At 43.6% G+C, this 16,682-nt stretch overlaps 2 protein-coding genes across 4 annotated transcripts in view; one reads left to right on the forward strand and one right to left on the reverse strand.

Annotated features, from left to right (window-relative positions):
* The window catches only part of Btk29a (tyrosine-protein kinase Btk29A), a 197,235-nt gene that overhangs the window by 171,796 nt on the left and 8,757 nt on the right, over positions 1-16,682 (reverse strand). For all 3 annotated transcript variants that reach the window (XM_076830190.1, XM_076830189.1, XM_076830188.1), the window contains exon 3: positions 4,950-5,208. In XM_076830190.1, coding sequence (XP_076686305.1) covers positions 4,950-5,208 — 259 coding nt within the window. The remainder of the gene's footprint in view (positions 1-4,949; positions 5,209-16,682) is intronic.
* Positions 1-16,682, forward strand: part of LOC143366496 (salivary C-type lectin 2-like) — a 120,467-nt gene that overhangs the window by 56,660 nt on the left and 47,125 nt on the right. The window lies entirely within an intron of this gene.

Below are 16,682 nucleotides of genomic sequence, written 5' to 3' on the forward strand. Positions count from 1 at the left end.
TGTGTTGCGGATTAACACAAAGCTGCATAATGCTCTGAACTTCCGGATCGCCGAACTTCCCTTGTGAGTGGGACGAGCTCCCAAAATGCGACCCACTTATTTCTAAGGCACCCCGCGTGAAATAATTGAATTTTTGCAGAGTGGAACTGGGACGAATTAGACAGGACAATAAATATCACATGCGAGAGGCTGTCAGGAAAACTTCTGACCCGTAAACGTCTTACGAGGGGACGTTTCACATCCGCGAACGAGAAGTGGTTGCACCTCGGAACACGTGAAAGGCTATTCAAGCTTCTTGCGCGCGGCAACGATCATCTTGAAGAGAATGCCGCGAGAGCGTTTCAAACGTACGCCAGCCGCCACATGAATCCGCGACTTTTTCAGAATTTACGCCGCCTCGCCCTCGAAAAAAAATGGGACCAACTCGCGGGTGCGACTCGTGGGCTCATTTCGAGAATTGAATTCGTGTAATGAAAGCGCGGAACTTTTCAAAGCTGCCTTCCATAATTGAGGGAACAATTTAACAAAATGTTGAAGAATATGTTGCATTCAGTTTCCTAAATTGTGTACGCAATTACTTTCTGCCAAGTGAAACCCTCCATTTTTGGTAAACTTCTGCGGCAAAGGGAAAGGTCTTTTACAATGCTAAATAAATTGTTTAATTATATTAATTTTTACTAATGATGAATGCAAATTGTTCAACGTGTGATGCCAGTATTTAGAAACATGAAGATTATGTGTGTGCCAGTTTGTGGCCTCTATTGTTGAGTAGACCGCTAGAGGGCGTGGATATGGGCGGAGCTAAGAAGTGGAAGCACCAGTGGTGGGGCTAGCTACTCCCACAAGGGACACCCTTGCTCACCGATTGGAGCGCAACTTTGTGGGTTTATAGAGTGACTCAAGACAAGAACAACGGTATATTTCATTCGCGCCCAACCGCCTTTTAAGGGTGTGCAAACTAACCTCAAAGTTAAACTGTCACTCCCACTTTTTTGCGTATAACTCCTAAAATACAAGAGACAGGAAAAATTGTTTCAAACAAAAATTTATTGGTGCAATAAGCGCTGCAAACTTGCGTTAACAAAATTTTGAAAAGTCTTTTTCAAGTATTTTTTTTAACTCCTCTCAAAATTGTGTTAACGCAAGTTTGCAGCACTTATTGTACCATTATACTTTTGTTTGAATTTTTTTTCTGTCTCTTGTACTCCAGCAGCCGATCTCTTCTCCCTCTACTATATCCTGCTGTATATGCAAAAGACAGAGCTCCCTTCTGTTCCCACTGGACTTGAAGATACAAAAGAATGAATGCAGTGTCTCTTTTGACTCCGAATCTCAGTCATGCACACACCCACAATGACTCTCCATATTAATTTCTGGTCTGAAAATTTAAAATTCATATCTTTTTCAAAAATAAGTATCGATAATAAATAACACATGTAGTTTTATATTCATAATGGATTCTAATGTACCCAGCAACCACCAAGCGAGCACTAATGCCTGAATTGCCCAGAAGCTCGTCGCAGTGGAGTGTTGGCGAGAGAAGAAAGGAAGGAAACATGGCAGAATCCATTCACCGACGCAATTAATCTTTATCAACGCCGACTTGCCGCGACGGAAGCTCTCGGCTGCATGCATATGCATTTGCCCCCGTGGCGCAAAAAATTCCAAAGGCTCAAAGGGACCGATCGATATCAGCTCCGAGGGATTTGTCCGCGGAGACAATATCGACGGGGAGCATCGCACGCGACAGCCCCGGGGCGGACACGAGAGCGCAAAATAGTCTGCTTCTGCTTATTCCTCTTTATCCGCCTCCCTTTCTAATTATCCCTCGTTCCTTGCTCACTCCCACCCCCGCTCCTTTCTCTCCTATCGAAATTCACGGGGATTACGTGTTGATCGTCCCGTTAGACTGTCCATTGGTCGATAAATTTCGCGAGGGCTTGGAACAGGGAGCTCTCCGCGAGGAATGCTAAGAGAGATCGTCCACCTCGTCCCAAGGGAACGAGTGACACGAAATTAGGTTCAATTACGCTCCGTTTGGGGAAACTTGGAAATTTGCTAGGTCTCTGTGGAGCCCGCGGAGAGAGTGTAATTTGGAGATTCGATTTAATCATACTTTTACCCCTGTTCCACTCAAAAGACCGTACAGTTCAGCTCCCTCGTTACTACGCTCAATATCGCTTTGTTCCGGAAGACATTTCGAAATTTAGTGGTCCTTTTTTGAACTTACAGTACAGTAACTCTCGGACTCAATTTGGTCGGAGTTTCAAGCAAGGTGGCTTCTGTCCAACACAAAAGACCGACCACTTTAACTCTCTTGTTACTACGCTCGATATAACGCTTTGTTTGGGAAGAAATTTTGAAATGTAGTAGTCCCTTTTGGAAATCACAGTAAAATAGACAGCGGTGGTCGGAGGAGCTTGATTAAATCGAAGTCTTTATTTAAAATAAAAATACATATATTACCTACAAGTCTTTTTAATCAAACCATTCTTCTCGGGTGTTTATGAACTGCTGTCACTTTTCTGGTAAAAGAGCAAGTAGGTGTAGTGAAAAAAAGACATTTATATACACGTAACCACTTAACAGTGAACGAATGAATTTTTGCACCGACCTAATATTTCCACTAAAAAGAATAAAAAATTGTGTTCCAGAATTTGTATCCAAAAGATTGGGGACTCCAGTAAACCCCAGGATTATTATTATTATTACGGCTTTATTAATCATATTAAATAAATAATATGAATTTAGCTGACTAGAGTAAAGGCGATGCTGCAACGGCAATACTATTGAAAAGCCTAACAACTATATAACTTAAACTAAAACTATTAAAAAGAACTACAGCTACCCAAAGACAGTACGTAGTTGATAAGGCAGACATATAGAAATATGAATTTTAACATTACATTGAGCCACCACTGTAACACCCTATTCCACTAAAATCACATAGAATCTCTCGATCCCTACAGAAACCCTCAAGAATAGCACCTCAAAAATTCCCAACACATCCAAAGAAATCTTTCTCCCTTGAACCAAATGAAAGCACAACCAACTGAGCTTCCGTCACAAGCAACGTCCGACGAGCTGCTTCACCAACTTGAAAATTCCAAGTATCACTTCAGGATGATCGCGATAAGTAGGGGAGGGGGTGTTAGTGAAACAGATCGTTTTTTTCCCGTCTGGGAATGTTGAAGCGAAACTCCAGCGAATGAGAATGGAATATACATAAGAGACGTGGGTTCGAGCGTCCCGCCAGAAACGCCGAGTAAGTCTCGCGGATATTAAGGCGAGGCTGGATGTGACGCGCAGAGATAGCGGAAAAAGTTGAAGATTCTATTTCTGAGCATGAATAATACCCCGGCACTACCCTCGGATGAGATTCTCGGGGAAACTCGTTAAAAGTTCGACCATTCACTAGGGCGGCGACAAATCAATCATCCCGGGCCCAGGAATCGGGGATACGTCAGCGATATCTTGGATCGACCCCGTCCACCGAATTCTGACGCCACTTCCGCTCATGAATCAACTCCGAAACTGAGAGAACTGATAGACGAAGAAGCTGCCTGTCGAGTTCTGCGACGGTGGCAATATCTCTGGGCGAAAGATTGCCGTGGATCACCGAGGCTGGGTCCAACTGTGCTTGAATTTCGGGGGATGGATTGAAAGATTAGGATCAGTTAAAGCGTTGAGTGACGCGAGGTTTTAAAAAATACCCCATCGAGTTGATCGGGCCTTCTCTAAGGATCGCTGCTGCGGTGACAGTCTTTTTTAATTCGCCTTGAAAATATGAGAAAAGTGGAGGATAGGGTGCAACGCGCATAGTGCGCGGGAAACGCCCATAGGCGTTCGGCGACTGTAGTTAAGATATGCGAGTAGATGAGTCCCGCACGTGGTGTATGCTCAGGCGTTCTAATTGTCAACATACCCAAGGGTTAAGGGAACTTTGGTTTAAGTGGAAGCGTTCGACTATGGGGATGTGGGTATATGATTATTGAGTGTGTTTAGGTGCCAGTTGGGTTTGGAGGGGACAACTGTTGGGGTTTATTGAAGCTGAAGTACAGAATGGTAATTTCTCTATTGATTTAGTGGATGAGGGAAAGTTTGGCTTGTTCAGGCTTAGGTAATTTTGAAGTTTGATTTTGAAGCGAAACTCGCATGCGACGAGTGGCAATTTTGAATCTAAGGCAATCAGAGTCGCGTGGGGTGGGAGGAGCATTTGGGCTTTAGGATTCCTGTGGTAATTGCGAATTTTGGGGAACGTTTCGTGTGGATGAAAACTCCCGAACAGACTTCGCGTGAAATCGATATTATAACTAGCTTTCAAGCCCTGTGTGTTTACAGCCCCCACTATAAATAGCCGCCATGTTGTTTTAATAATATTTCAGGTCTGTGAGATACATGAGTGGGTAATGTAGGATTCTAAATAATTGAGTGTTCCCTCTAAGTTTGGATACCCTGCTCGCTACTCAATGTTCAATGTACCTTCGTTTAAAAATCTCAAATTTCAAAAGTTACTGTCCTCAAATCCCTTGAAGATTCACGACCTTAATTGGAAACATGCCCTAAGTCAGGGAACTCGTGGTTCCCGCTGTCCCTTTCAATTTGAACACACCTAATTCTATATGCCAGGGCCGACCTTAGACCATACATTTATGTGTACTTATATGCACATAGGTGTAATGGATAATATCTACCTTTAACCCTTTCGCTACGGCGTACATTTCGGCGAAAGTGCTTTTTTCTAAAAAAATTTATTTTTTTTTTAAACTACTAGAGGCGCTGACTAAAGTCGACGCTGGGATCGGCAGCTCGTTCCGTGAAAGGGTTAAAAGAGTCGTTGCAAGATTCTCCAAAAATTGAGTGGCAATAAATCATCCCCCGTGGGACGACCCGATGGGCCAAGGAGGTTGCAAAAACAGAAAAGATTAGAAAAGTAAGGATGAACTCACCAGCACGGATGGCACGAATCCACTCGGCGCGGTCCTGTTCGCGGGCAGCGAGAAGGTAGAGCGTGTACTCCTGGCCAGCTTCTCGGTAGCCCACCTGGAAGGGTAGCCCCGGCGGTATACCACCCCCGCCGCCCCCACCGGTCCCCGCCTCGCTGCCCGCCACGTCGCTGCCGACGCCGCCGACGGCGTTGCTCCCAAGGCTCGCCGTCTCAACCACGTGGACGCTCTCCACCGCGATCCTACCTCGTTCCTTGCGACGCTGCGATATGCAACAGACAATCGTTCTGTTAGCCTCGTTTACGTCGTTGTGGATGGGTGGAGTGGTTGTTTGGGGAGAGGTGGAGAACACTTGAGAGGGCAGAGGGTTGCCGGTAGAAAGTAGGGTACAGTAAATCCCCGTTATGAGCCCGACGAACGGGGCTGGCGGCGAGCTCATAGCGGGTTGCGGACACGCTTCCGTGCGGCCAGTGGCTGTGTCGACTATTTCGCTTCTTCTCGCTCGTTGTCCGGTTCTCTCACTGTAGTCCACAGGCTTCCAAGAAATGGTGGGGATAGTCGCCGGGCTGTCAGCGGGAGGTAAAAACGGGCTCATAACGGGGATTTACTGTACAGGGTAAGCAGGAGAGTGGAGAGTAGACAGTAAAAAGTAGATAATGGAAAGTAGACAGTAAAGAGCAGACAGTAGAGGGTGGACAGTAAAAAGCAGACAGTAAAGAGTAGACAGTAAAAAGTTGATGATGGAATGTAGATAATACAGAGTAGACAGTAGGGGTGGACAGTATAGTTTAGACCAGGGTTTGCCAAACTATGTTCCTCGGAACACCAGTGTTCCGCTGAACCTGAATAGGTGTTCCGCGGCAATTTGGAAAGGTTTTATACACTGCAACGCATTTAAGAATCTTCTACTAACTAGGAATTACCCAACCTAAAAAATAAGCTAAGTGTTCCGTTAAAATTTTCGGGTTTGCGAAAGTGTTCCGTTGCAGAAATAGTTTGGATAACCCTGATGTAGACAGTAGAGGACGGACCATATAAATCAGACAGTAGAGAGTAGACAGTAAAAAGTAGATAATGGAAAGTAGCTAGTACAGAGTAGACAGTAAAAAGTAAATTATTAGCGTCACTTGAGCTACATTTCTGCAAAGTTTCAGATATTCTGAAATTGTCCAGTTCCCAAACTTCCCTTGTCAGTAGACAGTGGAAAGGAAAAAGTAGAGAGTAGATGAAAGAGCCCAAAGCAGAGAGAAGGACGTGTCTGGAGGGCCACTTAAGGGTGTACACAAACAGCCCCCTTCCGCTTCTCCTAAAAACGTCCGCCATCTTGTATCTCAGAAAGATCAAATACGCACAAAGTTTCAAATTACCAAACGGTACCTCCTACACTATAGAACAAATAATGCCACCACACAATCCCCCAATTATTCAGACCACCCAATCCCACAAACCGCTCCTCCTCCACAATATTTACGCATTCATCCCCATCCGGCAAGTTGGCTCGCCCGCCGCCCACGATCCGTAGGTACAAGCTGATTGACAATGCCATTCGATTTTTCGATATCTCCGAAACCGCCAGAGAAACGAAACCGACAGGCGTATTCCCATCGTGTCAGCCGTGCATCTCGACGTGCATTTATCAAAGCGGGGGATCTAGATTGCGTGTACGAATCCTATTTCGTCGGATACGCGCGTTATTTGCGCGAGTAGAATGCAAATGCTACTTAGACAGCGCCCAGGCAATGTCGACCCTGCTAATATTTGGATAAAAGCTTCACCATGCGCTGCTTTCAGTGGCAACGATCCTAGATAGAGCTCGCAATCCTGGGGACGCTTTCTGAAGGCTATCGAGGATCGTCGAAGGGGGTGGTGGAGCTTCAAGGAACATTGAAACAGAATGCGTGGAAGCGAGAGATTTCTATGTTATAATCGAGGTTGGCTGAACGAATCTCCTGCTTGGTGTGAATCACGAGTGTCTAAAGCTCTTAGAATGCACGCGGAGGAAATAGGTTCAGTACCTAGACTAGATATAGCGAGGTTGTGGAGGCTGCGAGAATCCCAAAGATTATAGCTTTGAGTTTTGGAATTTTTGGGGAGGTAAGGTTCCTAGATCTCTTGTTCCAAAACTTTAAAGCTCCAGAACTTTAAAGCTCCAAAATGTTAAAGCTTCAAAACTTTAAAGCTTCAAAACTTTAAAGCTCCAAAACGTTAAAGCTTCAAAACTTTAAAGCTTCAAAACTTTAAAGCTTCAAAACTTTATAGCTCCAAAACTTTATAGCTCCAAAACTTTAAAGCTTCAAAACTTTAAAGCTTCAAAACTTTAAAGCTTCAAAACGTTAGAGCTTCAAATCTTTACAGCTTCAAAACTTTAAAGCTCCAAAACGTTAAAGCTTCAAAACTTTAAAGCTTCAAAACTATAGAGCTTCAAAACTATAGAGCTTCAAAAGTTTAGAGCTCCAAAACTTTAAAGCTTCTATACTTTAAAGCTTCAAAACTATAGAGCTTCAAACCTTTAGAGCTCCAAATCTTTAGAGCTTCAAATCTTTAGAGTTTCAAAACTTTATAGCTCCAAAACTGTATAGCTCCAAAACTTTGTAGCTTCAAAACTTTAGAGCTTCAAATCTTTAGAGCTTCAAAACGTTAAAGCTTCAAAACTTTATAGCTCCAAAACTTTATAGCTCCAAAACTTTGTAGCTTCAAAACTTTAGAGCTTCAAAACGTTAAAGCTTCAAAACTTTATAGCTCCAAAACTTTATAGCTCCAAAACTTTATAGCTCCAAAACTTTGTAGCTTCAAAACTTTAGAGCTTCAAATCTTTAGAGCTTCAAAACGTTAAAGCTTATAAACTTCAAAATTTCAAACTTCGGGATTCTCTCAGCTTCTACAGCCACGCTATATTCTTTCTAGATACGGACTGTACATGGTTGCACGTAGCATATGCGGGAGAGACGCTGACAACTGTGGAATAATTGTGCGGAGAGCTTGGGGCAGTTGAAAATGAGTTGGGGAGCAGAATTCATAACCAGTTGTTTTGTTGGAAATGTTTTTTACTCCTCCTGCTCCAGAACCCAACATTCCTACACATATTCCAAACAAAATAGCGTCTGAAGCCTACTAATCGATTTGAAGAAAATGGACGATTATACCGCAGTTTCCTCAGCTACGATATAATGTAGCGGCTTCTTTCTCCGCCGTCTTATCTTTCCTTCATTTTGGGATTCCATCTCGGGCAGAATTCCTTCTCCCCTCGGGCGATAAAATCGCGGAAGTTCTTGTCAGAGCATCCAACTTGGGTCTTCCGTTTCACGCTCTCTCTATTATATAATTCCCTTCGTCCCTCTCTAAGTGCTTCCATTCGTTCCGTGCCCACCCCTCCCCCCTTACCTTTTCCTTGTCCCAATGGCAAAGGAACAAGCTACAGGATTTTAACCCCTTCAACCCCTTTACGTACTTAAACCTCAAGACTGTAAGCGTGTAAAAATTTTAAACAGTCTCCTTGTCATTCTTTGGGAAACTGCCAGTTATCTTCGATAGGAGTAAACAGTTTCGAAGGAACAGCTTAATGCAAGAAAAACAGTTTATTTTAGATAATTAATTGAATGCATCTGAATGTGGAAAGATTTGAATAATTTTCAGGAAAATCGTGTAACAGTGTCGTTCCATGATTTGTGAAGCTTACATTTCCGTTAGTTTATCTAAATATGAAACAATGAACGCCACAAAGCGAGCATTCCATAATCCCCTAATTCAAACAGTTATGTCCATCCATTAGCTCGCACAACGAATACTTCACTGCGCCAGAAATACCTCACACAACTAAATCCACGAGCACACACTCATCGTCTCCTCTCTACAAATAACAACCTCCCATATACTATCCAATAACGAAACAACGCCAGCGTAAATCAAGCCAAAATCTGAAACAATTCGTAACTCAGATAGCAAAATCACTCAGAACGATGGAGCAAAGCATTCGACAACAAATTCGATAACGCCCAACTTCGCGATCAGAATCATTCAAAGATGTCCAAAAGCAACTTCAAAATTCCTTGCCCACTGTCCACGGGCGAAGGTGGATCAACTTTGATCCGTATTTCATTTTACTAGACGAATATTTACAATATATGCGTAAAGAAAATATATTTTCTTTAATTTGTATCGAGCGCGCTTTGCATGCTCAGCGCACTCTCTGAACGGCTCTGACGTTTGAGAGAGATAGAGAGGGAAAGAGGGAGCGAAAGAATATACAGAGCACGTGTCCATAAAATAATTAAATAAAGATAGTTAATTAACAGAACAGGTTAGAACGATATAATTCGAGTGTAAATAACGAGAGTGAACAATAGACTCTAATTGTCGTTTCTTTATTTACAGGTGAGTTTGTAAATAGCTGTAAAAAGTGTAGATCAATAAGTATTTAATAAAACATACACTTTATTTACAGAGAAACAAATTTAGTCTGTTGTCTGATTATTAACATCCGATAGAATACTCAGTCTTATATATGCACTTGTAAATTCTGTGCAATCATTATGTCAAATAAGTTACATTACAAGCAGTAGAGTTGTATTTATACACTTACAAATAAATACCATAACTACATGAATAAATCGTAGAATTAAAATCTGAGGAAGTTCGTTCTCTGATGTCTACAGAAAAAAATTTTACTGTAGGTAAAAAATGACCCGGTCCCAGCGATTAAAAATCAGAATCATAAAAAATCATTACACTGCTCAAAGCCATTAGAGGATCATTTCTGTGAAAGGGAGGGAAGAAGCGCTATACTGTGAAAAAGATTGAGTTTAAGACAATCATTAATCAAAAATTAAATATTCCAAGTGAAAAGAAAAAAATCAGAACTACTCTAATTTTACACCTATTGCTCTTCAACGACAGCAGTCAATTATTTGAGACCACAGTCATCTTCTGTTTACATAAACACGCGCTTCTAACAACGAACTGTATTTTTGCCAAAAATTTCCCAGGAATTATGTACTTGCAATAAGTGATCCTGTAATTGTTTCGGGCAGCGTAGTTAACCGAGAATACCGTCCTTGAAAGCTTCCAGTTTATCCCCCCCAACGCACTTAGTCCCTCTCGAAAATCGTCTGTTCAAAAAACGCGTCGCTTCGAGCGCAAAAAAATATCACAAATTGCAGCGCGATATTATATCACTTTAACTGCGACACGTCGCTGTCCCAGCACCAGCAGCCTCTCCGATCCACGGCAGAATCGTAAATCACGGGGTGAAATTCGCAAAAACCAACCGCCGCCCCCTTACCGCCCGCGGAGAACGCGTTTTTATCGCCCGCTCGGCGAAGAAGCGAAACATCCACCAGCAAATAACGCAGAGTAACTTGACAACGCGTAAAATTGATACGGCAGTGTTTCATCGTGGCGTCCCCACGGGACGTTGAATCGCCGCTAAAAGGGGCTGGTTGCTTTCCTCTCGATCGAAGAACCACGATGACAGGTCCTCTGACACGCTCACTGCCACTCGGTTCTCCCGTGCTTTCCATTCACTCGCATTCCGTCAAATGTGTGTCGTCGGAAGCAAGAATATTTTGCGCTTCAATGTTGCTCTTAATATTTTGGAGCAGTCGCAGTGACAGTGATATTATTTGGAAGCTTGCAAATCTGAGGGCTGTTATGAGTATTCTATTATTTGAAAGCTTGCGAATCTGAGGGTTGTTATAAGTTTTGTGTTATTTAGAAGCTAGAAAATGTAGGGGTGGTTATCAGCATTCTATTATTTAGAAGCTGGCAAATGTAAGGGTTATTGTAAGTGTTATAAAATATATATGATATATATATAAAATAAAATATATAAAAAATATATTAATATAAAATATAAAATAAAATATAAAGTAAATAAATATAATTAACTGTCAATGAAATAAATAACTAATTATTCCTCGCTTAATAAACTGCATGGACCTAGAGTATAGCGTTTCATGCAATTATTCACGAATGCTTCATAAAATTCGCGGATAGTGGCAGTGAAGATACTGAAGGTCAATCTCGATCCCCCTGCAACCTTTCCTACAGTTCCTCGAGCCTACCACGCGATTTCCACTCCCTTGAAGGCGTTTATTGTTCCCTGCGAAACAGCCCAACGACACCACCATGGTGGCGTTAAGTTGGGCGTCGGTGGTAACGGCGTGAAGCTTGAAATCGCGAGAGGAAAATCGGTGAACAGACTCGCTTCGGAGTCTAAAGGGATGAAAGTGGCTCGGTGTGTCTGGAATTTGGCCAAAAGTTTGATCATCTTTTTCTAGGGGTCGTTCCCAGCACTTTCTCCCTCCCCTGCTTCCCACCCCCTGAGTGGAATACTTGGAACTAAATCTACCAAACATTTTCAAAGTAAAGGTGAGTCTTCCCAGATTCATCTATGCATATAAACCTCGACGGGTGTACCTTTTCTATACCCCCTACAGAAACGCCACAGTCGCAGGGGATTGCGCTAGGATCCAACGTCGGTGGAGGCCCACCCCTTCGTCCTCCGCGCACGCACACGCGACAAATCAAACAATTTTTATCCTCGTGGATCTTATTGGAAACAAGCCACCTGTGCAGCACAGCGAAAGGGAGGGACCTAACATAACTGGTAATACCGAGGGGGTAGCTCTTTCCGAATGGTGGAAATCCGGCGAGACAAATCGAGTTTCCTCCGTCTATGGAGGGATATTGGCTACGTATATACATCCAGAGGGCTTTATGCAATAATGCAGCCCCGGGCTGGCTGTGTACACGGCGCTCGAGCGCGCGCACGAAATTTTGTGAAACACTACGCGATAATATTCTCAACAGGTTATTCGGTATTTCGCCATCGTCCTCCCCGCGATAAATCGCATTACGCTTAATGCTTCCCCTCTTGATGGCATTTACGTCGCGGATTAAAAACGACGGGACGCGTTACCGGCGCGGTGGGAACAGGTGACGGGAATTATCTCGCGGATGGAAACTAAAAACCAGCGGGGGGAAGCGTGCTGAACGGTTTTCGTGGATAATGAATTTCAAGCGGGAGCGGTGCAAGCTGGAGCGCGAGGGAGACGGGAGGGTGTGCTTCGATACTAGGTCCAAAACCTCGAATCTAGTCGCTGATAACCTCAGGGAATTATTATTATTATTATTATTAAACGTCTTTGTTGCACAACACAATAGCTAAAAGAAGGAAAACAAAGACAAAAGCAAAGGCGACGTTCAGTCAGGGATTGTTTTTCAACCTGACCTAAGACGACGCTATTTAAGCCTAGGTTAAGTTGTCGTCTTAGGTCAGATTGAAGAACAATCCCTGACTGAACTTCGCCTTTGTTTTTTCTCGTACTAATTTTCATATACAATTTATACAAATTCTTGTATTAATTTTAATACAAGAAATTTGCTAGAAGAAAAGAAGGCAAAACGTACTGACCAGACGTAGATTGGGTTAAATAACATTATAACTGATGAAGAAGCAGAAAGGATTTGCAAAAACATCTGAAAGAGGAGAGGGTAGGAAGCGCGCGGATTTCAGAAGGAAGAGAATTATAATAATGGGGGGGGGGCGACGTAGGAGAAGGAAGCGTGAAGGTAGTTTGTACGATGACAAGGGATGAAAAGCATGTCTTGCGAACGAATACAGTGGGCAGTGTGAAAGGAAGCGTTGGTAGGGAGAAGGTTAAACAAATAAGGAGGGGAGCGGGAGCGTATAGTTTTGTATGTGATGCAACAGAGATTGGAGAATCTATCTTTGTCTCATCGAGAGCCAGCCGCATTTTTGCAGGAGAGACATGGGCAAATTTACGGGCACAAACCGAGAAGCGGAAGCAGGAGTTCTGAACGAGTTGAACGCGGGAGGCAAGACCGGCAGATAGACGAGGACCATACACGACATGATAAGCGATTGCGATAGGAGAAGCTTCCGATGAGTAGCAAGGAGGTATCGTGAAGGATGTGGAATACGGAGACGAGTATACGCAGCACGGTAAAGGTCGGAAATATGGTTTTCATAGTTTAAAAGCGGGTCGAAACGGAGCCCGAGACTTTTGAGAGTGCTGCTTGGGATGATGCTAGCTGAATCGGAGGAGAGTGAGAAGGGTGGTAGCTTGGGTAACAGAGTAGGGGAACCGATTACAATCAAGGAAGTCTTAGATGGGTTAAGGGATAGCCCATGCGATTCGGTCCAGCTCAGTATATCCCCTAATTCCTGTTCGAGTTCAGCGGTGGTTGTGTCGATATGAGCAGCGCTAGCAGAAGTAATAAGCTGCGGGTCATCCGCATACATGTGAGCAACCGAAAACTTAGGAACGTGTAGGAGGTCCACAACATAGATTAGAAATCACTGTGAACTGGAGCAGGATGTTTAAATTGTGATGGGTGGTGAAAATACGATAGCTCCATTGGGATGAATTATGTGTTACAACTTAAAACCTTTAGATTCGCTGCTTTAAATAGATCTGTTATTCAAAGCATTAACTTTGTTATGTAAAAATGTGAGAGGTAAACTTCCTTTTCACCACCACTGTAGCTAACTACTTTTATACCTTCTATTTCGGTATATGTGTGCATAAGAGGCTTCGCTGTTGGTACGTGTCTATTGAAGTAAACCTCGAATCCATACCATAGTCAACCCTATCCCTAGAGAACCCTGTCTCTATCTTCTATCTGATTGTGAGTATAAACTCAGAAGACCACTATTGCCCAATACAGGCTTACCATCTTAAAACTTAAAACTTAAAACTTAAAACTTAAAACTTAAAACTTAAAACTTAAAACTTAAAACTTAAAACTTAAAACTTAAAACTTACAACTTACAACTTACAACTTACAACTTAACCCTAACCCCATCGCTATCCCCAAAGACCTCTCCATCTTCTGATTGAGTACAAATTCCCATGAAGTACGAGTATGAAGACCCACTATTGCTCAGTACAGGCTTAGCAACATAAAATTTAAAACCTAACCGTATCCCAGCGCTATCCCCACAAAACTCGCACCGCGGAATAAACCCAACCCATTGCTCCGCCCACTTTCCCGCCTCCCGCCCCCGCATGCGCACTAGAGACCTCGCTACTGTTCCCAACACCCACAGAGCCCTCACTGAACCCTAATAATTCGCAATAAAGAAGCGTCCAGTACTCAACGACCACCCCAACCATACCCTGTCGACAATTTTCGAGAAGGGTACCCGAAGCTCAACCCGGAAGAAGCACCGCCGCCGGAAAATTTCATTTAGGCCGTTCCCAGCAACCCCCTCTGACGTCTTTATTAGATTCGCCCACCGACTATCCCTTAATTACCGACGTCATCCTTCGATAGAACAGCCGCTAGCACACCCTCCCTGTTCCTCTACGCTCCACCCAGGCGGGGCTCTCTCTCCGCCCGCCCACGCGACTCGCCCGTCCGCGCGGCCGTCGAATTTCGTTCATTAAATGAATAATCACGAACGGATAGAGACAGGGAGATGAAAAAGGACCGCGGGAAAGAGCAGTATAAAAGGAAAACGCGGTGTTCTTTCCCGCGCGAGCAACTTAACGACCGGTTCGCGGAGCGCGGCCGGTGAAAAAGCAAAACAGGAAAGACTCGGGGCTCGTTTTCTCTCTTTATACAGCCTCGCTCGAATCCGCGCGCTTTTGTGAGCGGGGGGGAAATAAAAAAAAATCGCCCCCCGCGTTTGAATTACTCGGTCCATTCGCCAGCTACTAGCGGATCTCCCTTTCCCTTCTTTTTCACCGTTAAGAAGTAACAACGAATAATGAGGCTGGTTTTTAATTAAATACTGCGCCCTTTTCCCGCCGTTCCATTTGCGCCAGAGGCCGGGGTAGGGGGGCGGCGTGGAACGGGGCCCTTTCAGCGGGGCAACCGACAACAAACGCGCTCCCAGAGGCTTGGGAAAACCGATTGGTCCGGTCGGTGGTTTTCGGAGCGGAAATATTATCGAGAGATCAATCCCCCCTGCTATCCTCCCCCGCCCCTTCCGGCGGGAAAGGTACAGTAATGGCGTGCAGGGGCCGTCGCAAGGCGGGCAGGGTGGGTCTGAAGGAAATATCGCGAAAATAGCGTTTCGATTGTCCTCCAGGAGGTAACTCGGTTGGTTGTTGGAAAACGCGAATGAAGTTAATTGCGAATCTTATGAATCGAGGGACCCAGTGGAAAGCAGGCATTTGTCATTGTTTTATGATCTTTTTATACTACATTGCAGGAACGAATTAAGAGTATAAAGGAACAAAAATTTATGCATATGTACCATGTGCCTGCTTTCCACTGAGCCCCTCAATTCTCTGCTCGGGGAAGTGTTGACGTATTCTGCTGCTATAAATTGAGATTCTGATTTTATGAAAAAAATGATTCTTTGTGAAAATAGTCACATTCATCTGGATTAGCCAGGCATGATTAGCTAAGGCGCAGTTCATGACCCCAGAGTTTATCGTTGGAATGTTTTTAGGCGATAGACAAACACGCAATCATTTAATCTTCCTGCTTTATATATTAAGCAGAGAAACTGTTGTTTGTGGTGGAGATATTAGAAATCGAGGAAAAGATTAAACTTCAGATAGTTTTATTAGAAAGAATTGTATTTGAAAACTTCAATTCCTATAGATTTGTATGCCCAGAATAGACTTATTGTTAAAAATATTAACTTTACTCGACAGATACGTGAAAATATGAGTTTCGCACTTGCCTTTGAAGTTTCCAACTCGAAAATTTTGACTCTAATGAAACTTCATGGGAATGTAGATAACTTAAGGGCTGATACTCCTTCAGAGTGAATTTCTTCAAAAGAATGAGCTATACGTTCCCAAGAATTTTCAGTGAGTTCAGAACTTTCGAGTTGGGAGGATTTCCTTGCCAGAAGAATTCGGAATAGGGGAACGAAGAAATATTAGCGAATATTCGTTCCACTTTGGTGGAATAATGATACCTATATGTGTAATGAATTAGCTGAGATAATCGAGGATCCACCCTGCAGAAACGTACGAAATTCTTCGCCTTTCAACGAGTCAAGCCAATGATCCAAAAGAACGTTCATCCTGAAGCAAGCCCCACTCGCAAATTTCACGCTCGCCGACACCCTGATTCCATTCAGAAATTCATTAAGCCAATCACGCCGATGGCTTTTGATCAGCGAAGGGCGGCTCTGAAAGGAGCCCGAGCGCAATTTGTCACGAGGGTCGGGCTCCGATAAAAAGGACCATCGGCGAGGTATCGATGGCAGAGGAGTGTTTAAAAAGTAATTTAGGATCGAACGCGAGGCTGCAGGTGACGCGAGCCTCAGACCGAGAAGGTGAAGAACGATTATGAGTGATCGTGGAAGATCCAGAGGAAGTGACTTACAAAGGGGATGGTGTCAAATTGATGTCTCACTTTTTGATGAGACTCGTATCGATAAAAGATACCCTTAATGGCTTCCCCCCCCCCCATGGGCCTTAATTTGTTTCTCAAAAACCGAAAGGAAGATTCATCACCACCTGATTACCAATACATATGAAATCATGGTCGAGTTGGTTCTGACAAGGATTCTTCTGCGGTAGAAACCTAGGAAATGCAGTTAGTAGATAGAATTAACTCTGCAGACGATGAACCCATACAATGCACGCAGTCTGTGCGGAGAACGCCAATGGGCGTTCAGTGAGTACCGCGAACAAATGGGACTGGGGGATTTCCGCACACGACATGTGCAAAGTGCTTAACACTATCAGTAATCAGGTGGTAAGCCTTTTTTCCTGATTTTCTTAGAAACTAGGGCCTATGGATAAG

Source organism: Andrena cerasifolii, chromosome 2, assembly GCF_050908995.1.
Source record: "Andrena cerasifolii isolate SP2316 chromosome 2, iyAndCera1_principal, whole genome shotgun sequence".
Lineage (NCBI taxonomy): Eukaryota > Metazoa > Arthropoda > Insecta > Hymenoptera > Andrenidae > Andrena > Andrena cerasifolii.